At 44.2% G+C, this 24253-nt stretch overlaps 1 protein-coding gene across 11 annotated transcripts in view; it reads right to left on the bottom strand.

Moving 5' to 3' along the window:
* EMSY (EMSY transcriptional repressor, BRCA2 interacting) overlaps nucleotides 1-24253 on the bottom strand; it is a 57704-nt gene that overhangs the window by 10330 nt on the left and 23121 nt on the right. For 7 of the 11 annotated variants that reach the window (XR_006102834.1, XM_042457207.1, XM_042457211.1 and 4 more), the window contains 12 exons: nucleotides 21043-21195; nucleotides 20115-20374; nucleotides 19273-19567; nucleotides 17695-17994; nucleotides 16934-17083; nucleotides 16293-16463; nucleotides 14327-14362; nucleotides 13540-13676; nucleotides 10104-10277; nucleotides 5501-5699; nucleotides 4620-4784; nucleotides 2361-2516 (listed from right to left, as the gene is read on the bottom strand). Coding sequence is in view for 10 of the 11 variants with exons in the window: in XM_042457207.1 (XP_042313141.1) it covers nucleotides 2361-2516; nucleotides 4620-4784; nucleotides 5501-5699; nucleotides 10104-10277; nucleotides 13540-13676; nucleotides 14327-14362; nucleotides 16293-16463; nucleotides 16934-17083; nucleotides 17695-17994; nucleotides 19273-19567; nucleotides 20115-20374; nucleotides 21043-21195 (2196 nt within the window). In the remaining variant the exon portion in view is untranslated. The remainder of the gene's footprint in view (nucleotides 1-2360; nucleotides 2517-4619; nucleotides 4785-5500; nucleotides 5700-10103; nucleotides 10278-13539; nucleotides 13677-14326; nucleotides 14363-16292; nucleotides 16464-16933; nucleotides 17084-17694; nucleotides 17995-19272; nucleotides 19568-20114; nucleotides 20375-21042; nucleotides 21196-24253) is intronic. The other 4 variants (XM_042457213.1, XM_042457214.1, XM_042457216.1 and 1 more) reach the window with 2 other exon arrangements.

The following is a 24253-nucleotide window of genomic DNA, read 5'->3' as shown; positions in this document are numbered from 1 at the left end:
CCTCATGGGGAAATATCTGGTTTTCCTTTTTAAAAAGACCTGGGCTATTTTATACATGCAAGCGAATGAGGAAGAAGTGTCCCATGATGGTGGAATGGGCTGTACCACTTCAGACCACAGGTGTGGAATAATATTTTTAGGGTTATGCATAAAACATGGAAACCATGACTAAGGAACATGTTTTTACATTTGCTCTTCTATTCATAAAAAAAAAATCCCTGCAAGCACAAGACCTGCAGTTACACTTTTCCAGCCAAATTAGAAAACTAGCACACAAAAGAAAACAATCACAGCTGTGTTAGTGTACACTTGCAGGAAGCTGTTCTGACACAGGAAAACAAATGTAAAATGTGAGTCCATACTTCCATTCTTTCACCTTCATGATTTCCCCACTTCATTCTGTTCTATGTACAGATCATACAAATGCAAATGTCATTGTCTCTTTTTTTCAAATTAGTTATTTCTTGTATAATGAAGTATTTTCTTTTGTCTGTCCTTAACTTCTCCAAAGGGTAATATTTTGAGAGAAAGGGAAAACCTTCACCCATTATTTTCAAACTGTTCATAATACAATGTCTGTACCTATACAGCAGTGGGTAAACATAAAAACAAAGCTAAAAATTTCTCATGGTGCTTCTTGGCATGGCATATGCAAAGGTTGTGGCTCACCACTTCCCAGATCCACTGACATTTGGGAGGTTTTCCATCTCTAGGAAAACCACAATGCACAAACATATAAGAAAGCAGACAAGCCCAGTAAGCCACACAACAAAGAAATGGCAGTTTGCAAAACTGTTACAACATCTCTATTGAAACCAGAAAGCTGGGCCCTCAACAATGAAGCCACAAACTGAGCAACACAAGATGATACATAAATGTAAAGCTTATAGAGTTTAGGAGAAAAGGTAGGGAGAAAAGTGCAATGTTTGACAAAAAAATAAAATGTATTTTGACAAGTCTTAACCTTCTTTTAGCTCCACTTTTAAAAGTCTGTGGGGGGGGGGGGAGAGTTCTACGGTAGAGTGGCAGAAGACAAAGTTTTCAGATAAAGGGTCCTGATTCAATTCCCAACATTTATACTTGACTGACAATACTGAGAAGGACCTCTGCACAAGATACTTAAAAGTGTACTGAATAGGCATCTTGAATCTATATTCTATACGTTTGATCATTTCAATAATGGCAAGCTAATAAATAATAAATAAATAAAATTTATTTGTATCCCGCCCCTCTGAGAACAACGTGCTCCTTGTTTTGGGAATGTGAGGTTTGGCTGAGACACAGAGAAGCCAGAAAAAGCAGGCAGGCACTGACTGTTTTCTTTGAATATGGACTCAACAAACCATGGAGGCCATTACCGCCCCAGCATTCCCTAGAATCTTTACAACAGGGATGGAAAAATTCTGGCTCTCCCAATGTTCTGAACTTTCATTCCAGAGGCCCCAGCTAGCAAGGCCAATAGCGTAGAATTATGGGAGCTGTAATCCAAAACATGTGGAAGGCCAAAGACTGCCAAGCAAGAGTAGATTTGTCAAGCAAATCAAGCAAGAGTAGATTTGGGGCTAGAACTGCTGCACATAAAAGATGAGGTCATCCCAACAACTAAATTTCTCAAAAAGAAAGGAACAGTGGCTACTGAAACATGAACACCCTTTTCTTCTAGGAATGGCTAGAGGTGACTAAATTTGGAGAGGCACTCTGAACATGCTCAGAGACACTGTTAATGCTCTCACATCAAGGTGGTTCAGGCTCCAGGACAGAGTCCTGGTTCAAATTAAGCCTTGCCCCTTCCTAGAAGAGAAATGCTACCAGATATATTTAACTATCTTTCAGAAGCAAAGTGGCTTGCTCCAGGCTGTTCAATCATCTATTTATCGTGTTGATTGAATGAGGGTGCAGCTGATGATCTGGGTCCTCCACCCACCTGGGAACAAGTCAGACAAAGTAATCTAAAAACAATCCTTGGTTTTAATGTGTAGCTTGCTAGAGAGAGGGGCAAAATAGCCAGAGTGGCAGTTTTACCCACATTCAGAAAAAGGCAAAGAAAGTACACATGCTGCTCTTTCTCAGTAAACCAGGAGTCCTGGCTTCTCATATCATGTGAACCAGTGCCATAGAAGCAACATAGTTTGCTTCTCTTATCAATGGTTAGCTTTAAGGTTCATTTGTATTTTAAAAGTGGTTGCTTCCTTCCCCGCATCTTTCCATGGAGGATGTCTTGGTTTTGATGACAGGATAGAACAGGGATCTAATCCAATCCAGCTGAGCTATCATGCCTAATTCTAAGCCTTTCCACTTGTGGGGAGCAACCCCAAGAGAGCCTTCTCTGCCAAGCCTTTGCATGCTTTGCCTTGACTTACCGGTGGTGATATATTCTGCAACAAGTTCTGACTCTACCACAGCAATGGATGGACTCTCTGGGGAATGGCGCTTATCGTGAGCCATCTGTATGGGAACTGCCATCTGGCTCAGGTCTATTGTCGGCTGCCTTGGCTTTGACTCCAATTTCTCCTTCACTGCTCAGCAAATGAAAATGAAAAGACAGCACAGTGTTTCTGTTTAAATAACTCAAGAGTTGAAATGCTTGTTAATGGACGACAGGGGCACAGTGGGGCCTGCGAGACACACATGTATTTTTGTGGTCCCTGGAGTACTCCATCAGTTCTCCCAACCCTCTATTTGTTTTTAAAGTAGCACAACTTTCTGTCATTTTTGCCCCCAAACCACAAAGAGCCCCCCAAATGCATGCAAACATAAGAAATGCTCCCCTCAAAGGATTCCAGAATCCCACAGTATCCCAGCCTTCCTCCAGACCCATTTCAGCTTATCAATCTACCTCTAAAACTGTGGTGTCCAGAATGGACAACATTCCAGGTGAGGTCTGAGTGGCACTCCCTTGATCTGAACACTGATTTTCCTGTTGATGCTAAAGAAGTGGAATCTACCGTATTTTCCGGCGTATAAGACGACCCCCAGCTTTTCCAGTTAAAATATAGAGTTTGGGATATACTCACCATATAAGACTACTCCTCTTCCAATGCACATCAAATAAAAATTTAAAAAACATCAGATTTGATTTCAATATGGTAATTTTAATTCAAATGCTTATGACATTTAGGTACTTAGCAGGAAAACTTGTTGTATACAAAGCCTGCTTGGATTGGTCAGCTCTCCCTGCCTGCCCAGCCCTCCCTGTCTCCAAGATTTTCTTCTACTGTACTTGTACAGCACCGCCCTTGCTGCTTTCATATGGTCGCCACATACAGAGTGTATGCGGCCATGGCCGTTTTTGAGCTCCCCCCACCATATGCCGCGACCGCAGATTCTCCAGTCCGGCTCGGAAGTTTCAGCCCTATAAGACGACCCCCGACTTTTGAGAAAATTTTCCTGGGTTAAAAAGTAGTCTTATACGCCAGAAAATACAGTACTTGTTTCAGTGTGAGAGGCAGAGTGGGGCGTGGACCCAAGTTCAGTCCCAGTTTGTTGCAAATCAGAGCTTGGAAAAGTTATTTTTTGAACTTTACCTCTCCTAGATTCCCAGGTCAATATGGCCTGTGCTGAGTGGGAGATTCTGAGAATTGTAGTCCATCTGAATACACTTTAAGTCATGAATTATCACATTCCCACTGATGTAATAGATCTCTATTCGGCCTCTGAGGGAGAGAGTAGGCTGGCCCAGTACCATCATGGGCTAGCCTGAAGAAAGAGGCTCCTCCCTCCCTAACTGTCATCTTTCAGCCTCTGAGGGAGAGAGAAGGCTGGCCCAGTTCCATCAGGGGCTAGCCTGAAGAAGGAGACTCCTCCCTCCCTGTCATCTTTCGGCCTCTGGGGGAGAGAGTAGGCTGGCCCAGTACCATCAGGGGCTAGCCTGAAGAAAGAGGCTCCTCCCTCCCTAACTGTCATCTTTCGGCCTCTGAGGGAGAGAGTAGGCTGGCCCAGTACCATCAGGGGCTAGCCTGAAGAAGAAGAGCCCTCCCTCCGGTCCATCTGCCTTGGTCCAGGCCTCAGAGGGAGAGAAGAATGCTGGACCTGATTCCCTCCCCCCCTCACCATTCCCTTCTCCTTTTGTGTCATGTCTTTTAGATTGTAAGCCTGTGGGCAGGGAACTGTCTATTATCCCCTCTATTGTAAACCGCTCGGATTCCCAGTGATTGGGCGGTATATAAATAAAACCTATTATTATTATTATTGTTGTTGTTGTTGTTGTTGTAGAAATATCTAAACTGGATTTAGGTGCACATGCCCTTCCGATGTGTTGGAGTACAAATCCCATCCCTCCAGCCAGTGTGCATATTGGCTGGGAGCAGTAGGGGCTGTACACCTGCACATCTGGGCAGGTATTGGGTTGGAGAAGGTTGATCACCCATCCCTTCTCCACTTTCATGGATAACAAAAGCGAGTTTTGTTAGAAAGCAAAATCCAATTTGTCTTCTTCAAATCCGAAAGAGAAGCTAATCTGGAGGGAGAATTGAGAGTGTTCAGATTTTCAATGCCCCAAACATATTCAAAGCTTTTTTGGACAGTTTCCATTTCTGAAATATAAAGGGGAAAATGCATGTTCATTTACACAAAGTAAATAAGAAAGAAAACATGGTACTTGGAGGACTGAAACTGCCCACCTGTTGTCTGCTGCAGTTCCAACAATGCTTTGATTGTCGAAGTGGCTGACTGAGATTCACTGGAGACATCCTGATAGATTATAGTAGGACTGGAGTCCACAGCAATGTCATGTTCAGACCAATCCTGGCTCCGGGATGCAATGACATGAACCACAGGCTGGGAATCTGCAACACAGGGGAGGATGGAAATCTCTAGTCAATCTATATTAGTCTTGTTGGCAAGCCACAATATGGTCATATAGCAAACTGGAAGCTACATGCATACGACCACTGCTCTTCCTTCCTAGTTATCCTCCTATCCCACTGTCACTTTCTGGCTCTTATCAGTACCCGAAGGTTAGAGGCCACAGATGCTCATGAGAAATATCATCACTATCCTAGCAGAAAGGAGCCTGTGTTGTCATGGAAGCCCATGCATGAGCAACATCCTATATATGTTGAAGTGCATATAATTTCATGATCAAAACACAATGTACATATTAAGAAAATATTACCAGTAAGGCTAAGGGGCTGGTAATCCCTGAGATCAACTCCTGGTGGAAATGACAGGTTAAGGCTTTAGAAAAGGAACACTGAAGTATAGACATGTATCCAAGGGGTCATATTAAAACACTCAATTTTGCCCCCAAAACCTGCCCTTGACTTATACATGAGGTCAACTTACAGTCGAGTATATACGGTAGTTGTAATCCAGTAAAGTAACCAAAACACATATAATGGGAGGTGATATTTAGGGCTTGCCCAGAGCTGTGAGTGAGACAGGCTTTGCCCATCTCAACATTCTCCCAGATAGCCAGTCCAATTCTGTATCAAATCTCCAAAACCACAGATCTCTGGAAAGTGCCACCCCCAACCCTAAGGAAAATCTACACCAATTGAACCTTGGGAACCTTGTGAAGATTCTGTCGAGGAAGAGCTGCTGTCGGTGTAAGTGTGGGGTTCTTCTTTCACCTCCGGCAACAAAGCATTCCCTGCCTCCACCACACGCGAAGCCTGCTGCAAAGTCTCTGTGACCAACTGTCTTGTCTGCTCACTTACCACCGTTGCCTGGAAGGTCACTGGTTTTGGTTTGATAAGGACCTAAAAAGGGTGGTGGGGGGAAGAAAATATGTCAGTTTAGCAGATCTCCTTTAGATTATACACATTGTTCCTGTCAAAGTACTGGGGGTGGAAGGCACTGGTTTTGCTTTATATATTTTTATTGCAAAGCAAAATCCCACTTGTCTGCTTTAAATCCTAAAAAGAATCTAATCTAGAGGGCCTTTTCTATTACTGCTCCAAAACTATGGAACGACCTGCCAGCGGAGATCCGTCATATTTCCACTCTGACAGCTTTTAAGAAAGCACTCAAGACGGATCTCTTCCGGCAGGCCTTTCCAACTTAGTTAACCTCCCCAGATATAGAGATATTTGTCCCCTCATCTGTCTATTCTTCCCCGGCTATCTTTCTGCCTATTTTTTGTTTAATGTTTTTATACTATTACTGTTTAATTATTATTATTATTATTAACCTTTATTTATAAAGCGCTGTAAGTTTACACAGCGCTGTACATAAATTTTTTTTTTTTTTTTTAGTCAGACGGTTCCCTGCCCTCAGGCTTACAATCTAAAAGACACGACACAAAAGGAGAAGGGAGTGGTGGTGGGGAATAGGATCAGGTCCAGCAGATCTTTTCCACCTCCGAGGCCTGGACCAAGGCAGATGGACTGGAGGAAGGGCTTGGCTTCTTGATGGATGATTAGAAGGAGGCTTCCTGGGTTGGAGAGGGGCTCACCTCTGGGAATGCTTCTCTAAACAATATAGTCTTTAATTCAGTTTTGAAACTGGGCAGAGAAGTGATGAGGTGTGCATGTGGGGGAAGAAGGTTCCAGGAGTAAGGGGCAGCAAGCGAGAAGGGACGAATTCAGGAGGGGGCAGTGGTAGTCCTACATTGTGACAGGAGACCCTGACTACCAGAGCGGAGGGTGCGAGTAGGAATGTAAGGAGAAAGAAGGTCAGATAAGTAAGGAGGGGCCAACCCATGGAGGGCTTTGAAAGTCAGTAACAAAAGCTTGTACCGGATGCGAAAGGGGAAGGGGAGCCAATGAAGGGAGGATAAAAGAGGAGAAACATGGTCAAAGCGGCGAGCGGATGTGACAATACGGGCAGCTGAATACTGAACAGATATTAAAGGATGGAGGTGTGAAAGAGGAAGCCCTGTTAGAAGGAGGTTACAATAATCTAGTCGCGAAACCACTAGAGCATGGACTAGAGTCTTGGCAGTAGAGATTGAGAGGAATGGACGGATCTTGGCAATGTTGTGGAGAAAGAATCTACAGGTCTTGGCGGTGGCCTGGATCTGGGGAATAAATGACAGAGGAGAGTAAAAAATGAAGCCAAGACTGCGGGCTTGATGAACCGGTTGAATAGAAGTGTCGTCGACAGAAACAGAAAAGGAATAATGAAGGGTGGGTTTAGGTGGAAAGACAAGAAGCTCAGTCTTAGACATGTTGAGCTTCAAGCGCCGAAGCCGCATCCACTGAGAGATGGCAGTCAGACAAGAAGAAACTTGCTGTTCAAGCCCCGTCGAAAGGTCAAGGGTGGAGAGATACAGCTGAGTGTCGTCGGCATACAAATGATAGGAGAAACCAAAAGAACTGATGAGTTTACCTAGAGACAGTGTGTATAGAGAGAACAGAAGGGGACCCAAGACAGAGCCCTGGGGAACTCCAACAGATAGGGGAACAGAGGAAGACGTCTGACCACCCGTGACCACTGCAAAAGATCTATCTGACAAGTAAGATTTAAACCAGTCGAGAGCAGAGTCGGCGAACCCAAGGTCAGAAAGTAAATCAACCAGGAGACAGTGATCAACAGTGTCAAAGGCTGCAGACAAATCGAGAAGAATGAGAATAGAGTAGAGGCCGTTTGCCTTGGCCCGCAAGAGATCATTTGAGATCTTGGTGAGGGCTGTCTCTGTAGAGTGCCGTGGGCGGAAGCCAGATTGGAAGGGGTCTAGGATGGAGTTGGCTTCAAGAAACTTAATACAGCGAGAATAAACGACCCGTTCTAGGACCTTAGAAAGAAAAGGAAGAAGAGAAATTGGACGATAGCTAGACAAAGAAGAGGGGTCGAGAGAGGGTTTCTTCAGAATTGGGGAAACGAGAGCATGTTTGAAGTCAGAAGGGAAGGAACCCAAAGAGAGAGAGAGATTAAAGATATAGAGGAGTGAGGGCAGAAGAGAAGGGGCTATAGAGATTAGGAGACGGGAGGGAATAGGAACAAGAGAACAGGTAGTAGGTTTGGAAGAATTTAGCAGCTTAGAGAGTTCATCCAGAGAAACAGGGGGAAACACAGAGAGTTTATCAGTAGAAGGTACCAGGAGGTTAGTGGTAGGGGGCAAGTCGGGAGGAATTATTTCAGATCGAATAGTAGTGACTTTTGTGATGAAGTAGTTGGCGAAGTCAGTGGGGGAAAAAGATGAGAAGACAGGGGGAGAGGAAGGTTTGAGTAGTGTATTGAAGCAGGAGAACAAACGCTGCGGACGCCTCTCATTAGCGCAGATCAGTGATTTAAAATAGTTCTGTTTTGCCATAGACAGAGCGCGTGAAAAAGATAAAAGGGTGAATTTATAATGAATGAAATCGGCCGGTTCCCTAGACTTTTTCCAAAGACGTTCAGCCGCTCGAGAGCAGGACCGGAGGTACCTGATAGTGGGAGTGAGCCAGGGCTGAGGCCTAGTCATGGGGGAAGACACACGTACAGATACAGGAGCAAAGCTGTCAAGAGTTGAAGAAAGAGTGTTTTAGTACTGGGAATTGGGGGAGGGGGTAGGTCTAGGGTTTGATTTTTTTTTTACTCTATTTGTAATTTGATGTATTTTACTTGTTGTAACCCGCCCGGATTCTTTGTGATTGGGCAGGCTAGAAATAAATCATCATCATCATTATGATTATTACATTATAAAATCTAATTAAGTAATTAGTGTGCTGGACTAGAAAGCCAGCATGATATAATGGTTTCAGGGTTGGACTGAAACCAGGGTACGAATCTGCTCTTGGCCATGGAAACCCACTGAGCAAGTCACACACTGATGACTTTAGTGAAAATGTGGGATAATAAAGGTGACTAATAAAGAAGTAAGCCATGGTAGCTGCTTATAAACCTCCAGGTGGAAAAGAAGTATGCCTCCAAGTTGCCAGCTACAGAATAGCTGCTGCCCTCATTTCCTGCTTTTAGGCTTTCCAGAGGCAAGCGGTGGGAAGAACCAGACTGGATGGTCCTTTCATCTTAACCAGCAAAGCCCTCCTGCTAAGCCTAGGATAGAATTCATGGAAGGAAGGAGCAAGATATAGACCTTTGTTTCTAAATGGGATGCTTCCAGACTTTCTCAATCTTTTGCTGCAACAACTCCCCAAAGTAGTATGAGGTGTCATTATGGTGAAGGGAAGTTATTTTTCCCATCAAGTATAGTGGAGACTAAAAGGGGACTTATTTTTCTGACCAAGTATAGTAGAAACTAAAAAATAATAATAATAAAAAAACCAGTCAGTCCTCCATATCCACAGATTCTTTTCCACAGATTCATCTATTCACAACTTGAAAATATTCCAAAAAGATATAAATTCCATAAAGGAAGCCTTGATTTTGCTATTTTCAGAAGGGACACCTTTTTACTATGCTGTTGTATTTAATGGGACTTGAGCATCCACAGGGTTTAGTATCCATGGCAGGTCCTGGAACCAAACCCTAGAGGATACCAAGGGCCCACTGTATGTTGCATCTATGGCCCCATCTTAAGAAGGCATATTTCATTAGAAAAGACAATGATACTAGGAAAGGTGGAAGGCAATAGAGAGGAAGACCATGTGTCAGATGGTTAGACTCAATCGGAGGTCACAAGCCTGAGCCCGCAGGACCTGAGCGAAGTGGTAGAGAATAAGCGTCTTGAAGACTCAAGGGCTGTTAACAACAACAACAATAACCCCCCTGAACATGAATGGCACTAATGGCTGATACAAAAGGGAAATGAGTGAGAGAAAAGAATTAATTACTGTCAACTATTTGACCCAGTAAGAAAATGAATGTTTTTGTTGCTGTTTTTAATTGTGAAAAGATAGTTAGCAACACAGGAGAGTCAGGATGGTGTAGTGGTTTGAGTGTTGGACTACAATTCTAGAGACCAGGGTAGAAATCTCTGCTTGGCCATGGAAACCCACTGGGCAATCTTGGGCAAGTCACACTCTCTCAGCCACAGAGGAAGGCAAGGACAACCCCCTTCTGAACAAATCTTGCCAAGAAAACTCTCTTTAGGGTGACAATAGGTCAGAAATATCTTGAAGGCACAAAACAGCAAGGTAAGCAACATCAGTGTCCCCATTCCACCTCAGCAAATAACCAGTGGGCAATTTTGATCCTTCAGCTTTCATCTTCCCTTTCTTAGCTACCCTGTGTATAAGAATCATCCCCCTTTAATATTGTATCAGATTCCTTTATTTTTATACCTGTGTTTTTCCTTGCTGTCCATAAACAATTTTGGTGGGGATTATTTTGGTGGCTGGCTGGACAGCAGATCCTATCCCTTTGGGCTGTGTGACGATCATCTTGGTAATGGGTCTGCTGGCAGTGATGATGGCTGGTTTTGCTCCAGCAGGCACTGCTTGGAGAGTTTTTTCTCCCTGAGGACAAAGTTTTAAATGAATCCACAGACAAAAAGAAGCTCCAACTAAAGGTTAGTTAAAACTAAAATTGAATATGTACATGATGTTGCTTGGCTCACTTTTTTGAGCTATTTAAAAGCAACTGCTCTACAGACACTCTTCTAATGTCTCTCTATAAAAGTGTGTACTTCTCACCAACAAGCATACTGCAACAAGTAGTGACCAACCAAAACATTTTAAAAAGTGTTAATACTTATAGCACAGATTAAAAATACATGGTTTCAAAACATCACACCAGAAATGTCACTGATTCCTTAGTAGATGAAAGGGCTTTGTGGACTATTACAAATGATTTTGGGCTACTAATTTGTGAACTGTTCCTCAAGACTGTCTTTTGACTAGATTTGACTTGCTGCTATTCTATGAAGTCCCATGTTCAATCTCTGGTATGTCCAGAGATCAGGAAGAAAATGATGGGAGATACTGCACAGCTGCTGCCAGTCTGACCTGGTAGAAGGCAGCTACCCAACACACTGCCAGATGAGCTGGTATGAAAGTACATACAGAGAAGGAACTGCTGTGTGGCAAGGCATGCTGCTTGAGAGTCATTTAGCAGTTTTCTCCAGAGAACCCACAAGAAAGCCTGAGTCCCCCTGAATTTCAGGCTCAGCATACCATGTTCCACAGGGAACAATTTGTGCCAAAGACCATTCGCCACTGATGTATTTTAAATGGCTTCTCTTAGAAACACAGGAAGATGTCCCAGTTACCCCAAGTTAAACGATCCTGTCCATTTGGATTCTAGCCAGTGTCTGCTCCAACCAACTCTCCAGCAGGGTTACTATAGTTTACCAAGCCAAAAAGAGCACACATTGACTGACTACTTCAAACCACTAATCACTATGATAACTCTCACTCTAAATACCCCTACCATATAAGAAGTGATAACTGCTCCTAAAAATATTCCTAACCTTTGCTGCATTTAAATAAGAAGAATTTTGCCTTCACCCTTCCCTGCTTCTTATGACAACTGCCTCACTTAGTTCATCGTAGTTCATCAAGCTATTTTGTCTCATTGCTCACACATGGCCAGAGCCTCCCTCAGCTGCCTTGCTTAGCTAGCTTGCCTTCACCCTCTGGGTCTCTGCCCTTCTCCTCATCCCACCCCACACCCCTCCCATGAGCTGCTATTTCTCTCTTTCTCTGAGCACTCCTCCAGGCTAGTCTCCATCCCTTCTCCTAGTGGATCTAGGGTTGCCATAAGTCAGGAGCTCCAAACCGGGACAAATGTAGGACAAATGTAGGGCAACATTTTCAAATGTCGGACACATTTTTATAAAAATGGAGGACGTGCAAAAAAAATTGAGGGCTTTTAAAAAATGTTAATATAAATGCATGTTTTTTAAGCATGATCAAAATGGAGGACATTTTGGCATTATTCCTAGACAGATGGCAGAAATGTATTTGCCCTCGGGTTCAATTGTACTTCTTAGAAGTGTGTACTTGGGCAAGGGACTGTGGTTTTTCTTCACTGCGCATGAGTTTGTAAAAATCACAGCAAGTTACATTGGCCGTGCCTCAGAGGCTTCTTGATATCACCATCACCATCATCATCATCATCATCATCATCACTATAATTGTCCAAGAAAGGCAGACTTGTTAGCATTCAAAGTGCCACAAATACAGTGGTGCCTCGGGTTACGAAAGTAATTCGTTCCGCGGCCGCTTTCATAACCCGAAAAGCCTTCGTAAGCCGAATTGCCATAGGCGCTAATGGGGAAAAGCCGCGATTCCGTGCGAAAAAGCCGAAAAAAGCACCAAAAGTTTTTTCGTAACCCGAAAAAACATTCGTAACCCGGAACAATAATTCCCTATGGGATTTTTTCGTATCCCGAAAATTTCGTAACCTGGGTATTTCGTATCCCGAGGTACCACTGTACACAGAAAATGCACTTCCATATATTTAATAATAAAAAATAATGGCGAAAAAAATAAATAACAAGGCAGGGGTGTATATATTTCATAATAAAAATTAATGTAATAAAATAAAACAAGCAATAATAAAAATTAATGTAATAAAATAAAACAAGCAATAATAAAAATTAATGAAATAAAATAAAACAAGCAATAATAAAAATTAAAGAAATAAAAAAAATAAAAAGCAATAATAAAAATTAATAAAATAAAATAAAATAAGTATTTTATATTTTTAAAAATAATTAAAAAAAACCCCAAAACCAAGGCAGACCTAATGGCCACTGACTCAGCTCTCCTCCTCCTCTGCCCCAATTCTGCCCTGGCCCCTTTAAGGCACCCTTCCTCCAGCTCCTTCCTCCTCCTCCTCCTCCTCTGCCCTGGCCCCTTCAAGGCACCCTTCCTACAGCTCCTTCCTCCTCCTCCTCCTCTCTTCGTCCTCCATCAACAAAAAAAGGGAAGCGGGGCAGGCGCGCGCGCTGCCACTAACCTCTGCTGAGGCCTGGGTGGCGCGCGCCAAGGAGCCCGTCCTCTTTGACCAGCTGGCCAATGGCTGGCTGGCCAAAGCAAGGGATGAGCTCCTGTTTTGGAGCCCCGTGCACGCGCACCGGTGGGCAAGCCCTGATGCGGTGGCGGCGGCGCTTCTGCCACCCAGGAGGAGGAGGAAGGCGGAGCCGGAGGAGGAGGTGGGTTGGCGCTGCCCAGCCCACCACGAAGAGGAGGAGGTGGGTTGGCGCAGCAGCCAGCCGCATTAGCGGCAGCGGCTATGGCCGCAGGAGGAGCGGACCCCGAACCGGGAACAAGGCGTGGGGGGCCCCCAAACCGGACTGTGACGGGCCCCCCAAAAGCGTGATTGTCACGGGGGCCGCCGGGTTATGGCATCCCTAAGTGGATCTCATGATGGAGCTGGTGAGGCAGTGATGAGGAGGCAGCAACTATGGGCAGCAGCCAAAGCAAGAGCAAACCTTTAAAAAAATCCATCTGGAAAGAAGTTTTAGCTCTGAAAAAGAGAACCTGTTGGGGGAAAAGGAGGACATAAGGCAACCCTACTCTCTAGGGCCATGCGAGGAAGAGGCCATCCTTGTAACTTTCTACCTGAACATCAACAAGTACAGAAGACTAGGAGTGAACCAGGGAATTCCTGCATGCTCAGCAGAAAACTCAGCCCTCATGTGGCTGCTATAACACCCCTGTGTCAACTGTGCTGCCCAACCTTCTGCTCAAATATTTCAGCCAACCACTAGCCAGTGTCATGCCTCTCACCCAAGTGAGGCCCACAAACCATCACCATTTAATCCTCACTCACCCCTGCATTTAGTAGCGTCGTGACCACATTTTTGCCAGGAAGTCCTTGAATGGTGGTGCCTTTCCCTGTTGTCTTTTGCACAACTATCACATTGGGCTTGGATGTCACGGGGATCGTTGTGATTTTGGTGGTAGTTCCTTGTTTAGGGACAAGGGAGGGAAGAAAAGGAAAGGAGATGTGATCAGAAGGCAAGGATGCACTCCAGCTATGGATCCCATCTTGCCATCCTATTATATACAGTATATGCCACCCACCCAGCACAATTTAAGGACAACCCCCCCCCAAAACACAAAAAACCCCCAAAAACCCCCCCCCCTGCATTCAAGAAGTGATGTGCAAACAGGAACCCAGAATCACATCCCCTCTTTGTCAAGACAGAGCGAGCCAAGTTTCACAAGTACTCCTTTGCACTAGGATGACAATTTCTTGAAGATTACTAGTGCCTTGCATTTAAAGGGCACTGCAGCAGAGTGCAAAGGCCTTAGGTTCAGGGAAGATTGTTAGGTCCCTAGGCACAGATTTGAACAAGTTAAACTGCAACCAGGAAAAGGGGAGACTGATGGATCAACTTTCAACAACACAAGCTGGCCCCTTCCTCTCCAGCCAGGCTGAGATTCAGGTCAGAGGCCATATGGTCCTGGGTGACCTGGGACAAATTAGCCATCAGAGAGAAATACCAGCAAAAACATAACTGTATGGGGGTGAGTGGGTGGGTAGATTCTTCAACACTTGCAGGAGAAGTCATACAAAAGGGTTTTGAGAGCATTGCGAGTTTTGAATACAGTACCTTTTTGTTGAAAATAGGTCTTCATCAAGGAGTTACCTTTTAAAAAGAAAAAGAAAATAAAACAGCTTGGTCTACTAACAATAGAACTTGCTTGGCAAGCTGCCGGCTTGTGGGGCAAGGGGATTTTTGTCATTTTAAAAAATACAGCACTATTTATAGATCAGCATTCATTCCCCTTCAACTGTAAAAAGAATGGTTTCACATTCCTTTTCTGCACAGGTTAACACTGCACCACTGAAAGGACATTCACGGTTGTCCCTACCACTACAAGTCTGCTACTCCCATTGCAACCTCACAATATATCCACATATGATCAATACTTTCAAACCATTACCACCGCACATCACAGATCCAAATGGCTAAGTGGACATGGGTTGTCGTTGATTCTTGCTGCATTAGTGTTGTAAGAGTTTGTTATAGCCAGAAGCAAAACAGAGAGAGGGGCCATACATGAAGCCATCTGCTGGCTACCAGAGATTTCTACGGTCTGATCTCATGCTTAAAAATGCCATGGAGAGACAGTACAATATACAGCCACAAAACTTCTTGTTTTTAAAAGCTGTGAGTTAACAAGTCTCTCAAAATAATGTAAAGATCCAGAAGGCCAGATGGTATCTATGCCGATTTCATTTTTTTCATTTGCATCGGTTATGGCTCCAAATCATCCCTGACCTTTGGCTTGCCAAGCAAGTAAAATTCTGCTGTAGAACTGGGGGAAGTCAGGGGAAGTGATCCCTATAAATTCCAGCTTTTAGGCACAACTACACCAGGAAATGGGAGATCCAGTGTAGTTGTCAGAAGTGCTCTCACTGTCAAAGAAACTGCAGCTGCTCTATCAATGGGCAAAACAGGGCTCTTCTCTCTTTTTTTTCTAACTGTGACCACTAAAACACCTACAACAGGCAAATCTGGATTTAATGTCACTTAATGGTTTGCTGTTGCTGGCACAAGCAACCAGAAACCTCAGGCTTATAAGCTCCTTCTCTGTTTTCTCTGCACTGGGGTGGGTAAATTTCTGTGCATGCCAAGACAAATCTTCTGCCCCAAGACTGTATTGGGACCACACAGACTACCAAAAAGGAAAAACATGAGGGTGGGAGGGGCTCCCTGAATAGGGCAAGAGTCCACTCCTAGTTTTAAAAAAATGTATTTTAAACAACAAAGCAGGGCCCTTAAAACAGGGTGCTGCTGGAAACTTCCAAGTGAAGAATGAAAATGTGTCTAAGAGCCCAAAGAAGCTAGAAAAAAAAGAGGCTAGACTGTCAAAGAAAAAGTGTTTTTTGCTAGAAAAAGAATGTCTATGCGAGTCCAAAGAGGCTGGGGCCACAAAAGCAGCCTTAGACTACATGGAGTATAAGGGTCACTTTGTTTACCCATCCATTTATGACAACCTTGCAAAGTAGGCAAGCGTGATCACCCATCTTGCTGCAAATGGGAAGATGGCACGAAGACAAAAAAGGCTTTCCTCACATTTGAACCAGACACATTCCAGTTCATAGCTTCACCATTTAAGCCAGCTACCTTTCTCCAGTGCTCTTGTAGTCCTCCCATAGCAGGCTCGCTCTATCTATCTATCTATCTATCTATCTATCTATCTATATTCCTTTCTCAAATTGTCAACAAACTGAAAAGGAGGTTTTACTCTGTGGCCTTCCACATGTTGTTGGATTGCAACCTCCAGAATTCATCACTGTTGGGGCTCCACTGCCTATGACTATTGGGATATGTGGTCCAGCATATGAAGAACTGCATTAACTCACATCCCTGCAGTAACTGAATGGGTATAGTAGTGCAAACTAGAACCAAGCTGTGGCTTCATTCATTCAACTGCCTCTTATTACAACTATGGCTTTTGAGATACAAAACAAGGCTTTCCTCACATTTGAACCAGGGACATTCCAGTTCATAGCTTCACCATTTAAGCCATTTTATTTTTGAGATAAAAATCAGAAACATGTCTACCTACCAGAAACAATGTTACTGCTGATGATTTTGCCCCCCAGTGTGGCCAGAGATTTGGGGACAACCGTGATGATGCTGCCACTAGTAGTTTTCACATAGGTGGCACCTGGAGTGCCTGTCATGCGTGTCCCTATGGACGGGCTTACTGCTGGACGAGTGTAAGTCGCCTGAGTCCCTGATGGAGGGGGGAAAGGAGGACAACAGACATCAGTGGAACAAATAACTGAAACATTTGTGGAGGTATGCAGCACTTCATCCAGTGTGTGTGCAAGGGAAGCAGTGCAAACACAAAGCACAGATTTGGGCAAGCTCAGTTTCAGTAGCCAGTAGTCACAAATCTCCAAGGTGGTAACTGGCAGGTAACAACAAAAATCTCTTCATGTAGAAACTAAGAATATCAGGGAGGCTAGATGTGAACCTCCTTTCCATCATGTTAACTGAAGAATCTGGCCAGCAGTTAGGGGATGAGCAGACCCACTTCTTCCAATTTACCATTGGGTTACTGCTTAAAATAGCTGGAGAGGAATTCAAACAAATCAAAAGGGAACTCCTGTGTATTTCATTACCTCTGCTGTACAGCATGAAAACTTGTTTTGTGGGATTAAACACTCCCTCCTCTCCCAGACGCAGATAAAATGTACTTACCAGCAGGGGCTGTGACCAGTTTGGTTGTCATGATGGTCCCATTACTGCTCACCACCATGATAGGGGAATTGCTACTGCTGGGCAAGGTTGCAGTGACTGGTTTGGGCAGGATTTTGCTGGGCTGAACTTGCTGAGTGATTATTTTCACACCTAGGAAAGAAAGTTCCAAAAGGAGGTCCATGTTTTAAGAAGTAAGATAAATCCTCCTCTAAGCCCACATCTATCCATTAAGACACAAAAGGATCATAAAATGCTCTTCCCTATCAACCAATCTCACCAACTTCCTCCCATGAAAAACATAATGCTCAAGAGACTTATCACTGCCAGGAATTATGTCAACACCCATGTCCCAAAATGTATGCAACTGTGAACATGCAATATCTCCTTTCTGGATGCAAGCCTTGAAATCCTATCATGAGTTCTGAGGGAAAGAAAACAGATCCCCTCTATCACCTGGCATTCAGAGGTACACTACCTTGGAACCTGGAGGTTCCTTTTTGCTGTCATGGCTAACTACTGTGGGCAAGCACATGGAAGAAAAGATGAGGGATAATATTTTTGTCAGTCCATTTAAGCTAGGCACCATGACCACAGCTTCTTACAGCAACACTCCTAATGGACACATTTCATCAAGAAACTATGCTGCCAATCCATCCAAAATCTACCTCCAATCTATTTCACCGAGTGTCACTCCTGCCTGCACTGCCTCTGTGACTGAGTTCAGACTTTGCTCCTGGCCAGCACCATCCATTTAGCAGTACCTGATTCCTGTTTGATCTGGATGGTAGGTTTAATGCCTGGCGGGAGGGGAGACTGTTGTGGGGTTGGGGGCTGCTGTTGTTGATGAGGAGTTGGGGGTTGCTGCTGTGTGATGGGCAAGGCCTGGGTTAGCTGCTGCTGTTGTTGCTGTGCCTGCTGCTGTAGCTGTGGTTTGGGGGATGGTTGCTGCTGCTGCTGCTGCTGCTTGGGAAACTGTGCTAGTATCTGGGTTGGCGTTGCCACCAGGCTCTTGGGTGAAGGCAGCCTGGAAGATGCAACTTTGATAGCTGACGTACAGACACCTGAAAGAGAGAAGGCAGGAGGAGGCTAAGTGTTGTCCCCAAAGCAGTCTGCCTTCAATGGTGGCCACAACACTTTTTCCAAACTCATCATACATGCTGCTGCCCATTATATTTTCCCTCTAGACTCCTGTTAACTACTGGACAACCAGTAAGTCTCCAGTACGTTGGCAACACCTGTGGCTTGTTGGTATTCTTGCATAAAATGTCCTTCTTCAGAGAAGGGAACTTTACGCGCCTCCTATCTACAACTCCTGTCAACACCATCCACTGTGTGGGAGCTGGGTTATCCAGAAGCTTCAGCTCTGCTGAAAAAGCCTTGGTTTGAACTTACAAGACTAGGTTATTAGGAAATCCCAGATACAGACTTCTAATATGCATGTGTTTTGGGCCACAATAAACCAAACCAAGCTTATGGTACCTTGTATGGGTTCATGTGTTTTTGACAGATTGTATTTCCTACTATGAACCTGCCCAGAACCTGAAATTTGCAGGGGAGGCCCTTCTTTCTATCCCATCATCTTTACAGGTACAACTGGTGGGGACACAAGAGGGCTTTCTTGATGGCTGCCCCTAGACTTTGGAATGCCCTCCCCAGTAAAGCAAGAATGACTTCATCCTTGCTCTTCTTTCATTGGTAAGGAAATACTTTTTTTGAGACTTTTAGAGCTGAAGGTTTAAAAAAAAGGGGGGGAGCTATAAAAGGTTGCTGAATTGTTTTAAAAATTAGTGTTTTGCATCTTTTTCTAAAGTCTACGATTTACATTATTTTAATATGGTTATTAAATTAATTCTACTAATCCAACTAATTTTAATTTCTATCTTAAAGTTGACTTTTGTTTATTTTCAATTATATTGTAATCAATTTAATTTGTAAGCCACCTTCAGTCCCAATCTTGGGGGAAAAGGTGAGATATAATTAAAGACAATAATAGCAACATACTGTCTGGGCTAGAGTAGGGAGTGGTGCCGAGAAATTGGTACAGTGCAAACGGCAGCATTCAAATCCAGTATCTCTTGTCAAAGTAGGGAAGGAGAATGTATTTCAAGTATTGCTGGATTTCATCTTCCATCATCCTTCAACACTGGACTGGGCTGTCACATGTTCTCCATGCCCATCTATGGAAGGCCTTGGATATGATCATATGTTCTTACCCAATTCTCATGGCTGGACTTTAATTTCTGACACCAGAGAGACTGAAACTAGGATTTTTTGCATTCCAAACATATTCCAAACACAACACTGAGTGAAGCTCCTCTTAACAACAGCCAACAACTCACCCTGTGCTACTGTTGACATAACCACTGATGGTGTTGAAGATACCACAGTGGTCACAGCCACTGTGCTGGGAATGGAGGAAGGAGTGGAACAGGTCCCAGTAGTGGCGCTGGTGGTGGTACTGGTACTGCTGCTAACCAGAGAGGACTGAGACGCTGTTATAACCACTGGTTGCTTCTGGGTGGTTGAGGCAATGACAGATGTTGGGACAAGTTTGGTGACAGCGGCATAATTGTGAGACTTGGAGAGGATGTTGGGGACAAACGTTGAACTGGGAGAGGTGGTAACAATGATCACCTGAAAAAATGAACAATAAAAACCTTTGTTTGTCACATCTGAGGGCTTGCTACAGTGCTCACTCCCCTTCCCCTTGTCACTGCTTCCAGAGACCGGCTCCAGAATGCACCACAACTGTTCACCCAAACAGAATGAAGACATAGCTGATCCATGGAGCACTGCCCTCATTCTCAACTGCTTCTGCATTAGCTAGCCCCATATGACTGGCTAAGAAGCAGTGTCAGGTCTGTAGATACATGACCGGCCCATGGTTTCTTCAGCTGCATTTTGTTTTAATCAGTGTTGTGAGTCAACTTGGATTCCAAATTGAAAGAAAGACTGGATATAAATAAATTCTCAGACAGTGGAAAACCTGTGGTCTTCCAAACAGTGCTGGACTCCAACTCCCATAAGCCCCTGCCACAATCTCCCCAAAACTATTCTCATCCCCTGGTTTTTACTTAATAGTTTACAGAAAGGAAGAGGGCCCACCTTTACTGTACATACACATAATGAATTCTTCAGGGAGAAAGAGAGAGAGAGAAATACAACCCCACCATGACCCAACCTTCTGGGTTGTTGTGTTGGTGGTCTGTGTAGATGGCTTGGTAAAGGTGATCTTCACAGGGGACATGTGGGGCGGCAAGGAATTGGCAATACTCTGCATGATGCTGCTCATCTTGGGGCTACCACTGACAGGCACCGTGATGGTCTTGGTGACGGGCGTGACAGCCTTCGGGACCTCTTTCAGGAGGACAGGGGAGGAGCTTGAGGAGTTGGTGCGGCGCCTCTTTCGGGGCTTCTCATCATCGTCTGAGCAGCTCACACCTGCAATGAAACATTCATAGACACAACTAAGTTTTGTAGCTTTGTGTACCACCCAGCTTTATCACACTTGAGAAAGTCACAGAGTTGCCCAAATGCTAGTTGTGTGCTTCCAAGTTATTTTATTACTAATGACCACACTAAACCTATCACAGGGATTTCTTGGCAAGATTTGTTCAAACAAGGTTTGCCATTACCTTCCTCTGTGGCCAAGAGAGTGAGACTTGCCCAAAGTCAAGGAGTTCCAACTGTGGTTCCAGACTTCTTGTCCAACACCTAAACCACTATATCACACTTGCTCTCCCAAACTCTGTAAATTACACCCCCCCCACTCAATCCTGGGAACTGTAGTTTATTGTGGCACCAGGGCTCTCTCACAGAGAAGGCTAAATATCTCACAAAACTACAGTTCCCAGAATTCCCTAGCACTGAGCCAGGGCAGTTAAAGCGATCTCAAAGTGGATTATTTCTGCAGTGTGTTTTGGACCTCAGTCTGCAGGCAGAAACAACACGGAGAATGAAATAACCCCCCTGAGAAGGAAAAAAACACTACTGCCTTTCAAAAAGATGTGGTGTTTGCTGTTCCAAGCACTCAACTCCACTAAGTGCTCTGTTCAAGCCTTTCAAAGCCTAATCTCCAAGTTTCCATTTTTCCCCAATAGTTCACTTACTTTTGACATAAACGGCACTTCCACTTGGCAGGACTACAACATTGGAAGCTGGACTGGCAGGCCTGGGGGACTTCACTGTGGCGACACTGCCGCTTGGGACTGGGGTGGATGTTGGGGTTGAGGTGGTACTTGTGTAGGAATAGCAAACCACCACTGCAGAGAAAGAGAAGGCAGAGCCTGTTACATGAACTAGATAGGAAAACCTGTGGTTATCCAGTTGTCATTTGGGAACAGTTCCATCATCCTTCTTCAATAGCTTTGCTGGTTATGACTGATAGGGAGTTGCAGCCCAACATCTGGAGAGGCACACATTATTAAACCTTGTTGTATAGAATTCACAGTCCTGAGACAATTTAAAAGCCATGGGTCTACTCTTTAAACATTCTGCTTTTAAAGCCAACATGTGTGAAGATGGTGCTTTGCAGTCATTCAACACCAGAGTCAAACACATTAAGATGAGAATGGCATCTAGGATGATCCTATGACAACCTGGATTAGTTCTAACATGGATTACACAAACACACTTACTTCAAGCTGTTATTCATAATTGTGTCAGATAATTGTGCCAAACCTCATTTTCTCTGGAAATTTTGAATTGTGATGGAGATTTGGTTTGCTACCAAAGAAGCACTGAGATTGGGTTTGCTTCCAAAGAAGCACTGCTGAGGCCTATAATGTTGTCTACCCATTTTTAAGCAAGTAAGTAAGTAAGTAAGTAATTTATTATTATTATTATTATTATTATTATTATTATTATTATTATCCCACCTCTTCAATAAGATCGAGTATCTAGGATTTATCATTCTACTCCCCCCACAGAAAGTACTGTGGGAAAATAAAATGGCTGCTCCTGCATCTAGTTGTCTGGCACGGTTTGCAATGTTGAGGGTGACTACCAAAGAGCACTTGGTCAAGACTCAATACAAACTAGATGTCAGCTTTGACCATGATTCTGCCAGGTTTAAGAGTCTGGGTGGTATGAAGATATTGTCTTAATCAAAAGAGTAAAATTCAGCACTCTGGGCTGGCATTTTCAAACAGTGGCATAATGTGCAGATTTGGTACAGTATTCTTGTCAAGGGAGGGAATGACATTATGTGCCCTCCAGATGTTGCTAGAGTACAAGTCACACCAGCACAACCAATGTTGAGGCATGCTGGAACCTGGAGCCCAAAAAAAAAGAAGGATATTGATAAGTGAGAACATGTTCACAGCAAAGTAAAATAAGCCCTATAAGGAATAGCTTAGAGAGCTGGGTAGGTTTAGCTTGGAGAAGAGAGAACTTATATGATAGCCATACTTAAAAACATGAAAATGTCATGCAGAAGATGGAGGAGTTTATTTTCTGTTGCTCCACACACAGAAAATCAATGGATTCAAATGACAAGAAAAGATATTCCACCTAAACAACAGGAAGAATTCATTGACTTTGATTTATTGTTAAGAGTTATTTGACAGTGGAAGAGGCAGACTTGAAGGGTGAACTGATCCTCTGTGGAGATCTATAATAATAATAATAATAATAATAATAATAATAATAATAATAATAATAAGTTTATTTGTAACCCGCTTTTCCAAAATTTTGATCGAAGCGGCAAACAATTATATATAAAAATATTCCAATAAAGTCAATTAAAAACAGCATTAAAAACAACACAATGATACTAGCAACAAAGGGCCAGATAGAAGGGGAAGTCTATATACTTCCTGGGTCATCAATGAAGAGATGTAAAGGAAAAAATGATTTTTCACAGTGGGAAGGCTTGGAAAAGAAAACGTCTTCAGGTTCTTTTTAAAAAGAGCCAAAGTGTGGTGGAGCGGAGCTATCGGGGAGACTATCCAAGATCTGGGGGCCACAATAGGAATGCACTCTGTGAGGTCCTCCCATAGCGTGTCGGTGGGACTCCAACACTTTCATCCCTGTTGACCTGAGTGTGCGGGGCAGATTTTATGGGAAGAGGTGGTCCTCCAAGTATCCTGGCCAAGCCATTTAGGGCTTATAGGTCATTACCAACACCTTGTATTGAGCCCGGAAGCGATAGGCAGCCAATTAAGATCTTTCAAGTGTTATATGGTCAGACCTGGAACAACCAGCGACCAATCTCGCTGCCATTTCTGCACTAACTGTAGCTTCCGGGTTTGGTAAAAGAGTTGCCCCATGTAGAGCGCATTGCAGAAATCCAATCGGAGTTACCAGAGCATGTACTACAGTTTCAGGTCCTTCTGGTCCAGGCAGGGACGCAGCTGGCGTGTCAGCCGAGCTGTATAACAAGCGCTCCTGACCTCGATCCAACCTGAGATGACAGCTGGAGCGACGAGTCCAGAAGAACTCCCACAGCGGGCCGAGTCCTTCAAGGGAGCGTGATCCGTTCAGGACCGGTGGCAAATCTCACCACCTGAACCAGGGGCCTATCACCACTTCCGTTTTCTCTGGATTCACACTGAGTTTGTTTTCCCTCATCCAAGCCATTACTGACTCCAGGCAGGCATTTAGAGGAGAGATGCCATTCCTAGTTACTGCATCAGTCGGGGACACAGAGAAGCATATTTGGGTGTCATCAGCGTACTGATAACACTGCGCCCCGTGTCTCCGGATGATCTCTCCCAGCGGTTTCATGTAAATGTTGAATAGCATGGGGGACAGAATGGCTCCTTGAGGGACGCCAGATATAAGCACCCTCTTATCGGAGCAAACGTCCCCCAGCTGCACCATCTGGAATCTACCCGAGAGGTAGGAATGGAACCACTGGAGCGCAGTGCCCCCCGACACCTAACTCCCTCAGGCGTTCCAGAAGGATACCATGGTCAATGGTATCGAAAGCCGCTGAGATGTCCAAAAGCACTAACAGGGACACGCTTCCCCTGTCCATGCCCAGACGGAGATCATCAACTAAGGCGACCATGGCAGTCTCAACTCCATAGCCCGCCCGGAAGCCGGTTTGAAATGGGTCCAGAAAATCCGTTTCATCCAAGATTGATTGAAGCTGGAAGGTGACCGCTCTCTCGATCACCTTCCCCAAAAATGGCAGCAGCGATGTAGGCCGGTAGTTATTATAAGTCAGGGGGTCTAAGGAGGGTTTTTTTAGCAGGGGTTTAACAACTGCTAATTTTAATTTAGATGGAAATTGTCCCTCTATTAGAGATGTATTAATTATGCGGTGCAACATAGTTAGCACCGCATCCCCCCCTGAACCGCCAGCCATGAGGGACA

The sequence above is a fragment of the Sceloporus undulatus genome, chromosome 3, assembly GCF_019175285.1.
Source record: "Sceloporus undulatus isolate JIND9_A2432 ecotype Alabama chromosome 3, SceUnd_v1.1, whole genome shotgun sequence".
In the NCBI taxonomy this organism is placed as follows: domain Eukaryota; kingdom Metazoa; phylum Chordata; class Lepidosauria; order Squamata; family Phrynosomatidae; genus Sceloporus; species Sceloporus undulatus.
This window is presented reverse-complemented; position numbering and strand designations above follow the sequence as displayed.